Source organism: Capricornis sumatraensis, chromosome X (assembly GCF_032405125.1).
Source record: "Capricornis sumatraensis isolate serow.1 chromosome X, serow.2, whole genome shotgun sequence".
NCBI lineage: Eukaryota > Metazoa > Chordata > Mammalia > Artiodactyla > Bovidae > Capricornis > Capricornis sumatraensis.
In genome coordinates this window covers 34207785-34224290 of record NC_091092.1, presented here as the reverse complement: position 1 = coordinate 34224290, position 16506 = coordinate 34207785, and the positions used below count along the sequence as shown (strand labels likewise).

The window sequence follows — 16506 nt, the reverse complement described above, 5'->3', positions numbered from 1 at the left end:
GGGTCGTAAAGAGTCTGACACGACTAAGCGACTTTCACTTTCACTTTTTACCACGAAGCAGGGGTCTGAGGCATCTCCAGGCCATGTGAGGGATTCCGGAGGGCCTCCTGACTACACGCATTTCTAGATCCAGACATTCTCAGTGCCTGAAATTGCTACTGTCAGAGCACTTTAGCTGGCTAATGACAAAGAAAGCTCTTATTAGAATGTTCATTTAAGGATACTGAACCATTATCAGCCATTAGCACCCTCTCTTGAATTACTATATTATATAAGTTAGTCACCTAGAAAAGCTTTAGAGAAATGGGACTTCTGATTAGGGAGGTGCTGCGGTTTTCAAAAATACAACACCAGTTGCCTAGGTGCTGTCAGGCCGAGACTTACCCTCAGCCTCCTTTCGAAAGCTGAAATGTTGCCTTTGTTCTGCTCCTTGCGCTGCCGCCACTCGATGAGGTTGGCGTTGTGCTCCCCGGGCAGAGAGATGTTGCATTTTCCCAGGGTGGGGTTGACCGCCCCGGCCAGGATGTGGGGCTCTGAACTGAGGCTGATCTCCATCCCACTGGCAAAAGTGACACGCAGGGAGCCGTCTGGACTCACCCGATAGGTGCTCTGGGTATTTTCTGCAGAGAGAGGAGCAAAGGAGGAAGAGGGGGAAGAAGAGGGAAGCACAGAAATAGAGGAGAGACAACTTGAGCTTCAGGAGGCAAGTTTGGGAAAGGATGAGCAGGTGTGGCACCGTGGACCCCACTGCCCTCGGGGCTATAGACAACCATTCTGACAAGCCCACATGCTCTCTGTCCATTTGAGTCTTGTTAGTTTCACAGCTGGGCTGTCTTGTTTCTTGGATAAAAGGCTCCCGTGTAATACTGCAGGCTGTTTCTGTTTTTCAAAACGTTCTCATTTTTAAAGGATTTCCTCACAAACTTCTTCTCTGACTTGGTGGATTGGCCTTCTCCGTTTGATATGCTGTTGAGTGGAGTATGCAGTGTAATTCAGTACCCTCAGTGCCTGGGGACACCAACACAGTGGCTGATCTCCAGGAAAGGATATGCTGACAATGGTTGCCGCCGATCCTTTTAGAGTGGATCTGATGTTGGACAGTTCTGTGTTTGGCCTCACAGCCTAACAACAGAACGGGTCCTTAATGACTGGGCAGAGAGAAAATGATTCCTCTGTGCCCATTTCTCTCAGCTTCTAAGACATTCTTTCCAAATCCACCTTCCTTTTTTCCTTCCTTCCTGTTTACTTCCCTCTTGCTCTCCCCCCCTCTCTCCTTCCTTCCCTCTCGCCTTTCCTTCTTTTTCCTTCCATTCTCTTACATTTCCCTTATATTCTGGCTTGGTGTGCATCCTCACTCCTTTTTATTCACCCATGTCATCACTGCTCTAGAATGCTAATTTCAGATGAGCCACAGACTTCGTGCCTTTAGTATACCCCAATCAGAGCTTAAAGAGCTTTACAAACAGCTGGGTGTTGGGAAATGGCTTGATGGAAGAGTATATTTGGCAGGAATTGAACCTCCTAACTCCCACAAGGATGTGGCCCAATGTTGCTGCAGGAACTTTATGAAAGGTGTGACTTGGGATTCAGCCTCCACAGCTGGAATATGGGGACAAGAAGTCTTCTATTAATTAACAGTGTGTGGAGGTTTGATGGTAGAAGTAAGAGAGATGCTATTAGAGGCGGGCAAAGTTGGAAATAGTCTTACCTTGTTTCAAAATATATATGGTACTCGTGGCGGTCAGATTAGTTGACATGAGGACGTTTTCGCGGTTGGAAGTATCTAACTCCACTTTTGTAAGCTTCTCCAGGTCACTGTGGAAGCTGCTGACATCTCCCGTGGGAAATGTTGCGTTGGTCAGATGCCCCTCAGGGTCATACCTGCGGAATGTAACCAAACCCAACTTTGAAGCCTCTTGGCAGTGATAACGGGCCTTTGCAAAATAAAACTCACTTGGCAGCTAATACAGTTTAACTTTGAGTGATAACAAGTATTATTAACCTTGTTCAATAAGAAGAAAAAGGTCAGAGAGATGATTAATCAAACGAAGGTATTTTTTGCAGCTCTTGAATTCTTGATGACTTCCTTGAGCTGTGCTGTTTTACAGAAAAAATATATCTGATAATGAATCACCAGGGTGGAAAACTGATTTATGAATCATGTCCCGCTGTGTGCAATGTTGCAGGGAGCCCTCCATTTGCAATTTGGGTCGATCCCATCAGATGTGATGGATCACAAAAACCAGCAGAGGGTGCTGTTGGCAAAGAAAACGGACGCACAAATGTTCACCTCCCCCCACAGCGCCCCCCCAAAACAGGCAGAGAAGGCCAATAAACTGATTTTGCATTGTGATAGGAAAATTATATTTGCTGCTGTTTAAGTTGCCAAATTTGAAATGAATGAATCATTCTTCCAACAAAATGAACAAGCACAGAAGATAATGGAAACATACTCATTAAAACATTCTGGAACCCCCTGATCTCAGTGTCACTTAATTTTTTTCTCTTTTTATAGTATAGTACACAATGTGTTGTAATTTGCCTGTATGAGTAAGAGCTCCCCCTCCCCCCCAAATAATTACCTGGGATAATAGGCAATAACCTATATCTAGAAATAGAGTCTGGTGAGTTGATTTTTTTTTTTTTTAAATCAGAACTATTGGCAATCTGACTGGCCTCCAAACGGAGAGAGCTTCCCTGAAGGCTTTTGATGTGGAACTGTTCTTTTATTGCCAATAGAACCAAGAAAAATAAACCCTTCATTAAAAGTAAAGACATGTACTTGGAAGCCCATTATTGTTTTCTTTTCAAGTTGCAAAGTTAAAAATATTTAAGTACTATTATTTGCTTTTAAAATGTTAAACAATTATATTCTTTTAACTTAAAGTGAGCAGGATAGAGCCTGGACACAGTGGTGGAGCCTGGCCCTACTGCCTATTGTTGTTGTTCAGCCACTTCAGTTGTGTCCAATTCGTTGTGACCCCATGGACCGTAGCCCACCAGGCTCCCTGTGTCCATGAGGATTGTCCAGGCAGGAATACTGGAGTGGGTTGCTACTTCCTTCTCCAGGGGATCTTCCCGATCCAGGGATTGAACACATGTCTCCTGAACTGCAGACAGATTCTTTACCACTGAGCCATCAGGGAAGCCTCCTGACCCCCGAAATGATGCAAAATGGCCTAGTGACTCAGTGTGAATCCACTACGTTTTAAAGAATTCAGTCTGGAGAGTTGCCGAAATTTTAAAACTTAGACCAGTCTTTGGTAGACTTGGGAAAAGGGGCTAGACATTATTTTACAGGACGAAACTAGACTTGAGGCTATACAAAATGGCATGTCAAGTTCAGTTCTGAGTATACATGAGCATGCTCACAGGCACACTTGATCAGTTAAAAACAATCAGGCATGCAAATAAAAATAATCAAATAGGTCATTTGACATCACAGATACGGCAAGCCCGTTATTTAATTGGATGCACCCTTTGTTTCAATGGATTTCAGCCAAAACGGCTATTGGCATGTTGCTACTATGATGCTAAGGCCTTATTATCAAAGAAAGGCCGAAGGGTGCTGTTTGCGCCTGGGGTTAATGGCAAGATCTTCCCTGCTGCTCAGCCTGTTTGCCCATGGCCTGCTCTGGGGCTCTGGGGCTGTGAGAAGACCCTTGATGAGAACAGGGCATGGAAGGGCCTGAGCGCCTAACACAGCCTGACTTTGTCTGCCTGGTCTTTCTTTCAGGGGAGGAAAACAGTACCGAACTTTGGTTCTCACAAGGTACCAATCTGCTTTGGCCTGTAGGGAGGAGTCTCCAGGCAGCAGACAGAAGGAAGCTGCTGCAGGCCCCCTCCCAAGGGAGACTGTGGCCCCACAGCCTGGATTATGCAGGCAGTTGCTCTCTGTTTCACATCCTTCATCAGTCACCCGGCCACATCAGTTTCCCTTTCCTGATTTCTAAAGGGTTTCCTCAGCACTTGGCAAGGTCACTCCTCATTATTCCCCCAGGAGATCGGACCTAAGATGCAGTTTCTTCCTCTCTGTTACACAGCCCCTTGTTTTAAAGCAAGATTTCCTCTAAAGGTGACAGCAGTGGTGGTGCCCACTTCTCAGGGCTAGATGACAAGATCAGATGCCAGCTGAGCCATCCACGAGCAGAGGTTACAAGGGCCAAAAATCTGAACGAATGTTAGCACTGGCCTGTGGTGTAATTCCCTGGATAGACGTAGCTGGGAGGCTGCCACCTGGTCCTTTTCTGGTGAGGGAGGTAATGGGGTAGGGATAAAGTAGGCTTTCTCACAGTCCTGCCCAGGTGCTAGAGAGCTAAAAAGTTACATTGTCTGATTTCCTTTCCGTGGCTGGATAAGCCTCTTTATTTGAAAATGTACAGTTGACTTTATCATAAACAAAGTACCTAGAGGGTGTTTTGCTAAGTGAAATAAGTCAGACAGTAAATACTGTAAGATCTCAGTTATATGTGGACTCTAAAAAAAAATTCAAATTCGAAAAACCTGAACACACTAAGCTCGTAGGAAGAGATCAGATTTGTGGTTTTCAGAGTTGGGCATGGGTGAAGGAATAGTATAGAAGTGGTCAGGAAGGTAGAAACTTCCAGTTATAAGACCAATAAGTACTGGGGGGACTTCCCTGGTGGTCCAATGGTTAAAAATCCATCTTGCAGTGCAGGGGATGTGGGTTCGGTCCCAGGTTAGGGAACTAAGATCCCACATGCTACAGGGCAGCTAAGCCTGTGCACTACAACTACTGAGCCCGTGTGCTCTAGAGCCCTTGAGCTGCAACTAGAGAGAAGTATATGCGCTGCAGCTAAGACCCAACATAGCCAAATTAAATAGATAAATATATTTTTTCAAAGTACTGGAGATGCCATGTACAACAAGGTGGTAGTGAACACTGCTGTGTGGTATGTATGAAGCTTCCTAAGAAACTAAATCCTAAAAGTTCTCATCATAAAGAAAACAATATTTTTCTTTCTTTTTTTTTGGTGTCTATGTGGAATGATGGATGTTCACCAAACTTACTGTTGTCATCACTTTGTGATATATAGAAGTCAAGTCACTAGGCTGTATGCCTTAAACTTATAGAGTGCTGTATGCCGATTATACCTCAATAAAACTGAAGGGGAAAAAGCCAAAAAAACCCAAAGCACTCTACCCCCAACACACTCACCCACCCCTATTCTGCTAGTCACAGTCAAAGCAATGGCACTGGTGGTATCTGCAGAGTGGCGCCTCTCCTGGGCTCAGCCATGCACACGGCCCTCTGTCAAAAACAACAGGCCTCTGTCTCTTCTGTGGGGTCATTTCCAAAGGAAGAGCAACAGGCAGATCCCACACCTTTGGAAAGATTGCTATGAAGTAGATAAGAAATAAAGGAAATCTTTGATTTCCTATGGCTTGCTTGAGGGTTTTTTTCCCCCCCTCTATCACAGGGGACTGCATTTCCCCCAGTTGAATGTCAAAGAAACAAGTTTAATCAAAATCTCTTACGCTGTGGGTTTCCCTTTGGCGCCTGCATTTTTTGGTGCACAGAACACAAGCCCAGTATGCTGCAACTGATACCCTCAGGCCATAACAGGGTACTAACTCCCTTCTTCGCGCCTCCACTCGTCCTCTGCACCCTGGCCTGTGAGTAGCATCCACTTAACCAGGCCCATAAATCCTGGTTTGGTGAACTGTGTGATCGGGCATTGGCTGTTGCCTTAACGGTTATCAGGAGTGAGTTTGCCATCACCCTATCCCTTTCTGTCTTGATTTTACAGAGTTCCACTGCGAGCATGCACACACACGTGTTCCCGCGGAGCAAAGGAAACATGCGGAAAGGAAATTCAGGATTCATTCTTGTCCTTGAGGACCATACTGTTTACAGTAGGGCAGATGATATTTACACATTATTAAAATATATTTGGTCTGATATTTTCTCATAAGGGCTAGCCTGCCCTTTCCCTTGAGGACAGTCTAAGTCACAGTTAAACCATGCTGAGTAAAAACCAGAAGCTCTTCCATCTTTGCTTTTAAGAAAACATTGAAGATTATAAAAGAAAAATTCATTAATTATTTTATAAAAGGAAATAGGCCCTCTTTACCCTTTCAGAAACCTGAGCAATCGAATAAGCATTCTTTAGGAAATACTAGATTCCCCTTTCCTTGCCAACAACTTCACTTGGCTTCCTATGATTCAGCCCAGGTCCAGCATGCCCTTCTCTCTTCACTTGTCCTTCATTCAGTAAATATCATCAGTCTTGGGCTGGGTCCTGGGGATACTGTGCTGAATGAAATTTGAAGTCTAGTAGGGTAGAGAAGATAGGCACACGAATCTCTCTGATGCCAGAATACTGCCATATACTTCTGTAAACAAGGAGCTGCCGGAGTCATTTCCCTCCAGGCTGAGCACAAGGAAAGGAGGAGAATGAGGTGGTATTCGAATCCTGGAAGGTAGTGGGAGATCAATCCCTTGATAGGTAGAGACGGAGGAGGGGAGGAAGGCATTGTGAAGGCAGGCACTCTGGTGGTTGGGAAGACCATTGAGGGAAGCAGGATGCGGGAGCGCAAGGGTCCTCTCTGAGGGGCATGGGAGATGAGGCTGGAGAGGCTTGCTGGAAGCAGAGCATGGGGAAACTGGGGTGCCAGGCTCTGGAGGAAAGCACGCAGTCGATGGGCAGTGGAGAGGCATAGGAAGCTCTCAGGGGGAGAGCAGTATGACTCCTTAGGTGCTGTGGTGGAAATGAATCTTGGAACGGGAGCTATGGAGCAGGGAAAACTGTTGGGAGGCTTACTGCCCCAGTTTGTGTAAGAGAAGATGGAGGCCCCTTGCCTTTATGAAACGCATGGTGATAGCCCTCCTAGGTGGTAAACTTTCGCATCTTTAGAGAGAGGGCACAGTGCCTCATTCACCTCTGTATTTTCAGCGTGTGGCCCCGAGCAGACTCTCACCGCTTACACTTGTTGAATGTGGGAAGCCGGATCTGCCTGTGCAGATGGGAAGAACGGGGTGGAGACGAGAGCGAGCGTGGTGAGAGGACAGCCAGCCATCCCTGGGGATGTGGAGGCTCAGTTTACAGAGACGTCCTGTGTGGTGCAACTCATCCTCCCAGCCAGGCTCGGAAAGTTTGTTCTGCAGCCTCTCTTCCTTCGCTTCAGCCTCTGTCTCTTTGCTAGTTCTTTTTCCCCCGGCATGACCCTCCACAGCTCTCGCTGCCCATTCCTGAGACCTCTCAAGGGCATAAAGCCCAAGGGGAGGGGACTGAGCGAAAGTGTCCAGCCTGTCTGTGGAGTCCTGAAGGAACTGTTGGCAATGCTACATTCTTTCTGTTGAAAATGAAGCCCTCCACCTGCCCAGAGGCAGGGGGCCGGGCTACGTGGCATCTTTGTTCTCTCCCTATTCTGAGATTCTGGAAAACAGTTCAGTGTTCTCGGACTGACTGTTCACTTACATAACCATGGGAATCACATCCTCTCCTTAGGCAAATATCTCACCCACAGACGTGGCGGGTTTACCTTGCTCCCCTCTTCCCCCTGCCCCCGTTCCACGAATCTTATCAGGTAGGAGAAAGAGCCTTCCCTTAGCCATCTTCCATAAGACTGAGCATTTGTAAAGCAGCCTAGAAGGCACCTAGAGCCATCGTGAGGGCATTTCCAAGTTGTCAGCAAATGGCAGTTTGGCGGGTGGGGGTGGGGAATGTGCGAATCAAGTCCTGAGATGGCGAGAATACAGAAAACCAAGGATCAAGAGATCATGGAACTGCATAGTCCCCTTCAAGCAGAGGGCTCCCACAAAGGTCAAGGGCCCGAGGAGCTGTCAGCTCAGTCTGCACCGGCAGCAGTGACAAAACCGACACTTTGGCCTCAGTCTGGGGCCTCCGCAGATGAGTGTAGCAGAAGCCTTTGCCAGGAAGAGCCTTGCGAAACAAGGAGGCTGCCCTACTGTGGAGATGCCGGGTCCCTCCCTCAGACCTCCACTGGGGCAGGGTCATCGCAATCAGGAGTCCCTGAGCCCCTGGGACCACGAGCCCTGCCTCGTTCCTATTCCTGCCTTGACAATCACTTCCCTATCAGCTGTTTCTCTGTGGTCAGCTTTCCCCTGACACTCAGGACACTTAGGGGCGGTGGAGATCAAGTACTAATACGTGGGGTGAGCAACTTTTGATTCTGGTCCAAGGCAAACGGAATTAGGAAAAGCAATGAACTATTTAAACAACATCACACTACACAGGACAAGCCCACCCACTACCGCGGCAAAGATACATTGTAAAATCCCATTTGGACTGTCCACGCTGTTCAGGGTCACTCGTGTCATTCTTCCTCAGCATCACTGCAGATCAGTGAACATTGAATGGTTGACTGGCTTCGCTACTTCTCTGTGGCAGTCGTTCATCCTGCCAACTTTTGCTTCTGTTTCTCTTTTTCTGTTTGTCATCTCAGAAAAGAAATGTGATGTTCACCTTGGCAAAGGATTTGTCCCCTTTTGGCCACAGAAGGCAGCCTGTCTTTCATCTCAGAGCATCATTCCCCAGACCACTTTCTCCCAACCCCAGCATGGCTCTATCCCTGACCGGAAGAGTAGGTCCGATTCTGTGTTCCCCAGCTTCAGAAGGACAAGGAAAAACTCAAGTCAGTGCTCAGGACTGGCTAAAGTGCTGGAGGATAAAAGTGAAAGAAGTCAGGGCTTGTACAGCATAGACTGTGGGAAGAATGAGTTCCATTTGAAGGCTGGAAAATTGCTCATTCTGATGTGTGCAGGCAAGAAGGGATGGGAGCAGTGTTCCACTGGGGACAGAATACACTGATTCAAGATGAAGAGGAACCTTCCACAGATGCTACTTGGTCAAGAGGGTTTCGGCATAGTGCTAGCTGGAATTTAGAAGGTGGGAGAAGGAAGAAATGGATATTCAGCCTCCCTTTCTCTTCCCTGGAGCTCTCCCATTCCTCTTGTCCTGCTTCTGCAGCACAATCTTCTAGCTCCCCAGACTTCCAATGGTCACTCTTGTTATTCCAAGTCCTCTTCGTTTTTCTGGAAGGCAGTGGCATGGTGGTAGAAAGAGCACTGGGCTAGAAGCTCAGAGACTGACTCTAGACCTGGCCAACTAGCAAAGGGAATGGCCAAGTTATTCCTCTACTCTGGGCTTCCATTTCCTTATTTGTCAAATGACCTCTAATGTCTCTTTGTGGCCATAAAAATCCCATGCTAACCCCACGTGAATGCCCATGTTTCTTATCTCTTAATGCCTCAAGCTTACCCAACAACAGTGACATTAGATTACCTTTTTACTCACTGCCGGCCGAGTCCTGGTGATAGGCCTGAGCTCCACTCACTGTTAAGCATCCTGCTCGCCTGCATCACCGTGCCACCATGGACCCACAGACTGTCTTCTCTATCCCACATCATCAATTTCCCCCTCTACATTGGATCATTTTCATCAGCATACAAATAAACTGATATTTCTCTCCTCTTTACTCCATCCCCCTCTGCTCCAATTTCTCTGCTTTTCATTACAGCAATGTCCTCAGAAGGCTTCTTTACTCATGGTCTCCAAACTTTCTCCTCCCAGTTGCTCTCATTACTATTATCATTGAAATATAATCAGCATATTATAAAAGTCATCATTTAAAAGTACACAGTAGGGCTTCCCTGGTGGCTTAGTGGTAAAGAATCCACCTGCCGCTGCAGGAGACATGGGTGCAATCCCTGGTCCGGGAAGATCCCACACGCCACAGAGCAACTAGGACAGTGTGCCGCAACTATTGAGTCTGTGCTCTAGAGCCCGGGAGCTGCACCTCCTGGGCCTGAGAGTCTAGAGTCCATGCTCTGCAACAAGAGAAGCCACCACGAGGAGAAGCCCGTGCATCGCGACTGCAGAGTATCCTCCACTCGCTGCAACTAGAGAAAAGCCCCCACACAGCAAAGAAGACCTGGCACAGCCAAAAATAAATGAATACTTTAAAAAGTACTCAGTATGCAATTCAGTGGCTTTCAATACATTGACAATGTGTGCAACCATCCGCACCATTTCTAGAACATTTCCATCACCCTCAAAATAAACCCCGTACTCAAGAGCAGTCACTCCCCATTCACTTCTCTCCCTAGTTCTTGACAACCACTCACCTACTTTGTATGACTTTGCCTTTTGTGGACATCTCATATAAACAGAATTATATAATATTTGTCCTTTTGTGTCTGGCTTCTTTCAGTTAGCATAATGTCTTTGGGGTTCATCCACATTGTAGCATGTACCAAAACTTCATTGCTTTTCATGGATTAATGATAGCCCATGGTATGGATGTACCACATTTTGTTTGGCTATTCGTGACTTGATAGACATGGTACTTTACACTTCTTGACTATTCTGAATAACACTGCTATGAAGACATGTGTGTCCATTCCCTCTTAAACCTGCTCTGCTAAAGCTTTCGTCCCCCCATTGCCCACAGCACCTGCTCTTGTCAAGGTAAACAATGATCTTCACAGTGTGCTGGATGGAGTGGTCAACTCTCAGCACTTATCTTACTTGACTTATCAGGAGTATTTGGCACAGCTGATCATTTCTTCTTCCTTGACTCACTTGTTTGACTTTGCTTCCAGGACATCCCACTCTTCTGGTCTTCTTCCTACTTCACTAGACTTTCTCAGTCTCTTTTTTTACTGGTTCCCTTTCATATACTCAACTCTAAACATTGGCCGGCTCCAGGTTCCGTTGTCAGATCTCTTTCCTTCCTTGACTACACTCACTTTGCCATGAAGATATCATGGCTTTAAATACAATCTAAACCCTAGTGGATACCAAATTTGGATCTCCAAATTTCAAATCTCCAGCCTCTCCCCTCAATTCCAGACTTGTATATCCACTTGCCAACTTGCTATATTCCCTTGGATGTCTAAACTGATTGTAGCTGACCCTGAACTCCCACCCTCCATCATTTACTCCTTGCCTGGTCTTCCCCATCCTGGTAAATGGAAAGTTCAACACCCACTTGCTGTGGTCAAACACTTTGGAGTTATTTCTGACCCTTTTTTTCTCTCACACCCCACATCCCATTTGTCTATCCTGATAGCTCTACTGTCAAAATATATTTTGATTATTACCACTTACTGCCCTCACTCCCTGGTCTAAGTCACCACATTGCCTGGATTATTGAAGCATCATCCTCCCTCCACTACATTCCTTTGCTTCCACCACACAGTCTGTTTTCTGTACAGAGCAGCTCTTTAAACATGCAAGGCTGATTATGTCACTCATTTCCTCGAAGCTCTCCAATGGTTCTACCTTTTACTCAAAGTCTTTACAAAGGCCTTCAAAGCCCTACGCAAAGTGGCCCCGGCCACTTTGTTGATCTCCTCTCCCAGCTATGCTTGCTCACTCCACTCACAGTGGCTGCCTTACTTGAACACATCAGGTTTGCTCCTGCTGCAGGGTATTTGCCCTTGCTGTTCACCCCGCTGGGAAGGTTTTTCCCCTTCCCCGCCACCACACACCCATATACTCACCCCCTCACCTCCTACAGGCATTTACTCAAATGTCACCTTCTTAACGAGCCCTTCCCTGATCACCCAGGGGCTTCCCTGGTGGCTCAGATGGTAAAGAATCCGCCTGCAATGCAGGAGACCCTGGATCAGGAAGATCCCCTGGAGGAGGGCATGGCAACCCACTCCGGTATTCTTGCCTGGAAAATGCCATGGACAGAAGAGCCTGGCTGGCTACAGTTCATGGGATCACAGGAGTCAGACACGACTGAGCGACTAACACTTTCACTTTTCCCTCCACTTTTAAACATCTGGTGCTATAAATAGTTAAAGTGGATATGTAAAATATTTTAATGTTTTGTATTAAGAACATCTGACTGTAGCCCGCCAGGCTCCTCTGTCCATGGGATCACAAAGAATCAGACACGACTGAGCTACTAACAGTTTCACTTTTTCTGACCACCCAACCTAAAATAAAACCCCCTTCTTCCTCCACATCTTGATTCCCCCTTACCCTGCTTTATTTCCTTCACAGAACTTACCATCATCTGAAGTTCTGTACAGTGCAAGTGCTGTGGAGGTAGGGATTGGTGTCTGTCTTGCTCACGGCTCTATCCCCAGCACCAGGTATACATACCAGGTGCTCAGCAAATATTTGTTGCATAAAGAAATGAATGGTCAAACTGGCTACTTTGTGTTCTTTTTTTTTTTTCTCTAGTTTTACTGAGGTATAAATAACAAATAAAACTGCCTACAGTTCAAACATTGAACTGGTTATTTTGAAAACTAGTTAATAATTCTGCCATTTCTGGTTGCTTAACTGAATTTAACCAGTAGCTTTTAAGATACTTGTTTGTTTAATTTCAGCTGCAGTGTGATCTTGTGTGACTTTTTAAAAAAAGATCCCTCATTAGAACTTTTATCTTTCTTAAGGGTAGTATATTTTAGAATGTGGGCTCTTGAGTCAGACAGTTGGAGTTTGAATCCTGAACATCTGTGTGAATAAGGACAAGTTCACCATTCTGGGTCTCAGTTTCTTCACCCATAAAATAGGCATCACAGGAGCATGGATCCCATGTTGTTATTTTGGGGATCAAAGAAAATACTTTATGTAATCACCTAGCCTAGGAGCTGGCACATAGTAATGCCTCAGTGAGTAGTAGCTTTAATTACTCTTATTAAGATGTAAGAGAAATTTTTCAAGAAATAGAGGAACACCTGCAACAGAAACAAGTGAATATATTTTTCTAAGTGAAACTAAAATAGCTGTCCAGCTCTTTTGTACAAGTGGCATTTCTTTGGGATATGATCCAAAATTTGAAGACCAATTGTTTTATCCCTTTCCTCTGGAGGCTTTCATGGGACTGGACCAATTCTTTCCCCATTTCTATATCCTTCCCAGGTGAAGGATATAGTGGCGCTAGTGGTGAAGAACTCACCTGCCAATGCAGGAGACATAAAAGACCCGGGTTCAATCCCTGGGTTGGGAAGATCCCCTGGAGGAGGGCATGGCAACCCACTCCAGTATTCTTGCCTGGAGAATCCTCATGGACAGAGGAGCCGCTTAACATGCACGCACACATGTCCTCATGGAAGAGTACACATGAATTCCTCATACTGAATATCTTCGCTTCTCACATTCCTCAACTTGAATGTCATTTCAGGCTCTGGGTTCAGCTCCACTGATTCTTTTCACTTGGTAAATTGGTTAAAACTTCAGCAATTCCCTTTGTGGGGACGACGCTTGCTGACTGTTCACAAACTAGCTTTCTAAACAGGTTGACATTCAAACACGTTTGCCCCACCTTAACAGTCAAGGACAATGGTCTCTGTTTCCATCAGGACACCTCCTAGTAGCCTGCCCTCAGACATACCTTGTGTAAATTCCCCATTAAACAAAGTTATCATAGACCTGGTCTGTGAATACCCAAATGTGCTGGAGTCTGTCTTATGTGGGGAAACTCAGAGAGGGGGTGGTGCAAGCCTGTACTGGAGTTTTGCCTCCACTTTTCCCAGAAGCAGCCTCTCCAGTTTGAGCATTTGTCCCACATCACTTCACACAAGCCTTCATGGCCCACTGTGTTCTAGTTCCCACAGCAATTTTACACTGAGTTGGGCTGGACTGGGCTGGGCACGCATTCATTCATTCATTCATTAAACCCCACAGAGATCAATAAATACCAGTTAAACTACACTGTTTCTTTGCTACTTTAGAACTACTTTCTAGTTTTGTTATTCAAATGAAAATTTCTCTTGTTTTCCCAGCAATGCTATAAATTTTTCTGAGTACATGGACTTCCACCTCATTCCTGTCTCCTGCAGTGCCACACTTGATTCTTCATTCAGCCTATGTTTTTATTATTATGCTCTGCAAAAGTGCCCTGGAGAAATGGGTTTGAACCCTAGGAGTTGGGTTAAAATTTTCTCCTTGACTTTTTATTTATTTATTTTTTATTGTGGTTGTTAGGAGAAAATAGCATGTAACACCCAGCAATTACTAAGTCATTTTCCCACTGTAATACAATTTCAAATACAAACCTAAAAGAGCCCATGTTGAGAATTAGAAACTTACTCATAAACGGTTGTCCATCCATTTTCATTACTTTTGGTAGCCAGGAGCCCCGTGTTCCCTGGATAGGTCATCAAGGCCAGATTGTAGCCTTGAGCTGACACTCTTTTCAGGACTCCGTTGCTGCTTATGGTCAGCCAGTACACCTGCCCGCCAGGCACCACAAGCCAAAGGGGCATTCCACTTGCGTCTCGGCGAATATGCACGGAGTTGCCATTGCTGCTGGTAATCGCACCCAAGTCGCCTTCAGCGTTGTAGGTGAAATTATACACATAGTCTCTCGTTATCAAGTTCAAGGTGTGCAGGTGGGTTCCATTGACGGTGAACTGATAGAGTTCCTGATCAGCAGGTGAGGCAATCTCATAAAGATTCATGTCATTTAAGTGGGCTTGGTTCCTGCTAATGGTCCGAATTCGAACATTCCCAAGGTCTGCCACATAGAGAGTACCATCAGGTGACACTGCTAAGGAGGAAGGGGCTTTCATCTTGGCATCTTTGGCGTAGCCACCATCACCTGTGGAAGGAAGACCCTGATTTTAACACCTGTCGTCACAGCATTTTAGAAACATACCAAATACAAAAAATGTCTATATATCAAGAATCATTTTATACAACATTGTAAAGCAATTTTCTTCCAATTAAAAATTAAACTTAAAAAAAAAAGAATTTACCCCCCTCCCAAGAATCATCTTAAAGGGAACAATCAGTGAACCAACATTTTCCATGTGCCCCAACTGGATATTTGAAGTCCATTATTCACAATTTTTGAGTCAGCACCACTGAAGATGAACAGAAGATGCAATGATCTCAGTGAACACCAATTTTGTGAAATCTTCAATCCTGCTGTTCCGTATCTATTGTATTGCTGGATACAAAAACAGCAAATAATAACAGCCACCTCAAATCTGGCTGGAAATCCATGAGACTTATGCCTGTCCATGCTCATAGGATCTATGTCAGGGCTTTCCATTCCTTCTCTGTCCAGAGAACCTTTCTTTTGTTAATTCTCATTGTCACTTTGTCAAAGTACACTAAGTCTGTAAGTGCAACAATGACTCAGAACATCAAATTTGATAACCAGAATAAATATTCCAGTTTTGCCTTGAAAGAAAGATACCAATTAGCAAAATAACTATAAAACTAATTGTCCAGGAAAACACTGGAAATATTGATTAAAAGTCCTATCGACCAAATTGCTCACTCCTGACTCCGCTGTCCCAAGGAAAGACAAAGGTTAAAAGAACCATTTGGGCCCAGATGAGCAGTTTAATAGGGCTGCATGTTGCACGGGGGGATTTCCACATTCCAGCAATAAATGCATCTATTGACATTTACAGGACTGTTTACTATCTGAAATATCCACTCTGTGTTTTGGTGCAAAGGCTCCTTCTGGTCCCCACCTCCTTATCAATTGGAAGTAAAGGGCACTATTGGTTATGAAAATATTTTGGATTAAAAAAACATAAGTAGAAGACTGATGTCTTGAGAACCCTCCATTGTGAGATTTAATTTTGTCCATGGATCCCCAAAGCAGTCTGCTCCTAGTCCCTTTGGGCTTCAAGTAGCTCATATTATTAATCTGGAAACCAGTCACTTATTAGAAGTAATTTTTTCCTTACCCAAATCATAAGTGTAGGTTTTACCTAGCTATCCTTTCTCTAAAGTACAAAAAATATGGGGATGTCACATTTGGATAGTGGTCCTAACTTCTTGAGCACTCAAACATTTATTATACTAGTTTATCTTCAAAACAGTGAGGTGATGTAACTGAGACACGTGATCACTCTAGTCAGCAGGTGGAATGAGTCATGAAGAGGTTTTATGGCTTTCCTAGGGTCACTCAGTGACTCAACTGCAGAGCCAGGACCAGATACTAAGCTGTCTGACCGCCAATCCATTGCTTTCTCCACTGCCTCATACCAATGTTTACAAGGACTACTTTTGTTCTTTTTTTGACTTTTCCGATGCCCATTTTTCTTTTGAAAACAGAGAAGGGGAGCCGGTGAATTGCTAAAAAGGTCATACCTGAAAAACAGTCACAGTTGGGATCAATTTTGCAGTCACAGTCAGTGGGGGCCCCAGCTATGATGGAGATCTCCCCATTGGTGGTAACTTGCTGAATGCGGTTTACTTTCCTCTCATCTGTTTCAGCTATGAAGAGCAGCCCGCTGTGGGAGACGCTGATGGCCCTTGCCGACTCTAGAGTGGAGTGAATTGCTACCTTGCTGACCAAGAAATGATCGATGCCTGGCACCTGGCAGTGAATGGGGCGCCCTGCAATGATCCGCACTCGCCGGTTCTCAGAAATTTGCAGCACAATGTTGTTATCCAAGACATACAATGAATTGTCCATGGGATTGACTGCAAGGTCTGTTGGCCACTCTAATCGCACCTGCAAAAAGAACAGAACACACACCATTAGGTTACAGTATCTTTCTGGGGCAGTTTTATCTTGAAAGAAAAATTGGCT

The 16506-nt window shown here is 45.2% G+C and overlaps 1 protein-coding gene across 3 annotated transcripts in view; it reads right to left on the bottom strand.

The window, feature by feature from the left end:
- The window catches only part of TENM1 (teneurin transmembrane protein 1), a 624193-nt gene that overhangs the window by 24205 nt on the left and 583482 nt on the right, over window positions 1–16506 (bottom strand). For all 3 annotated transcript variants that reach the window (XM_068962599.1, XM_068962601.1, XM_068962600.1), the window contains 4 exons: window positions 16062–16428; window positions 14040–14550; window positions 1709–1881; window positions 385–620 (listed from right to left, as the gene is read on the bottom strand). In XM_068962599.1, the coding sequence (XP_068818700.1) occupies window positions 385–620; window positions 1709–1881; window positions 14040–14550; window positions 16062–16428 (1287 nt within the window). The remainder of the gene's footprint in view (window positions 1–384; window positions 621–1708; window positions 1882–14039; window positions 14551–16061; window positions 16429–16506) is intronic.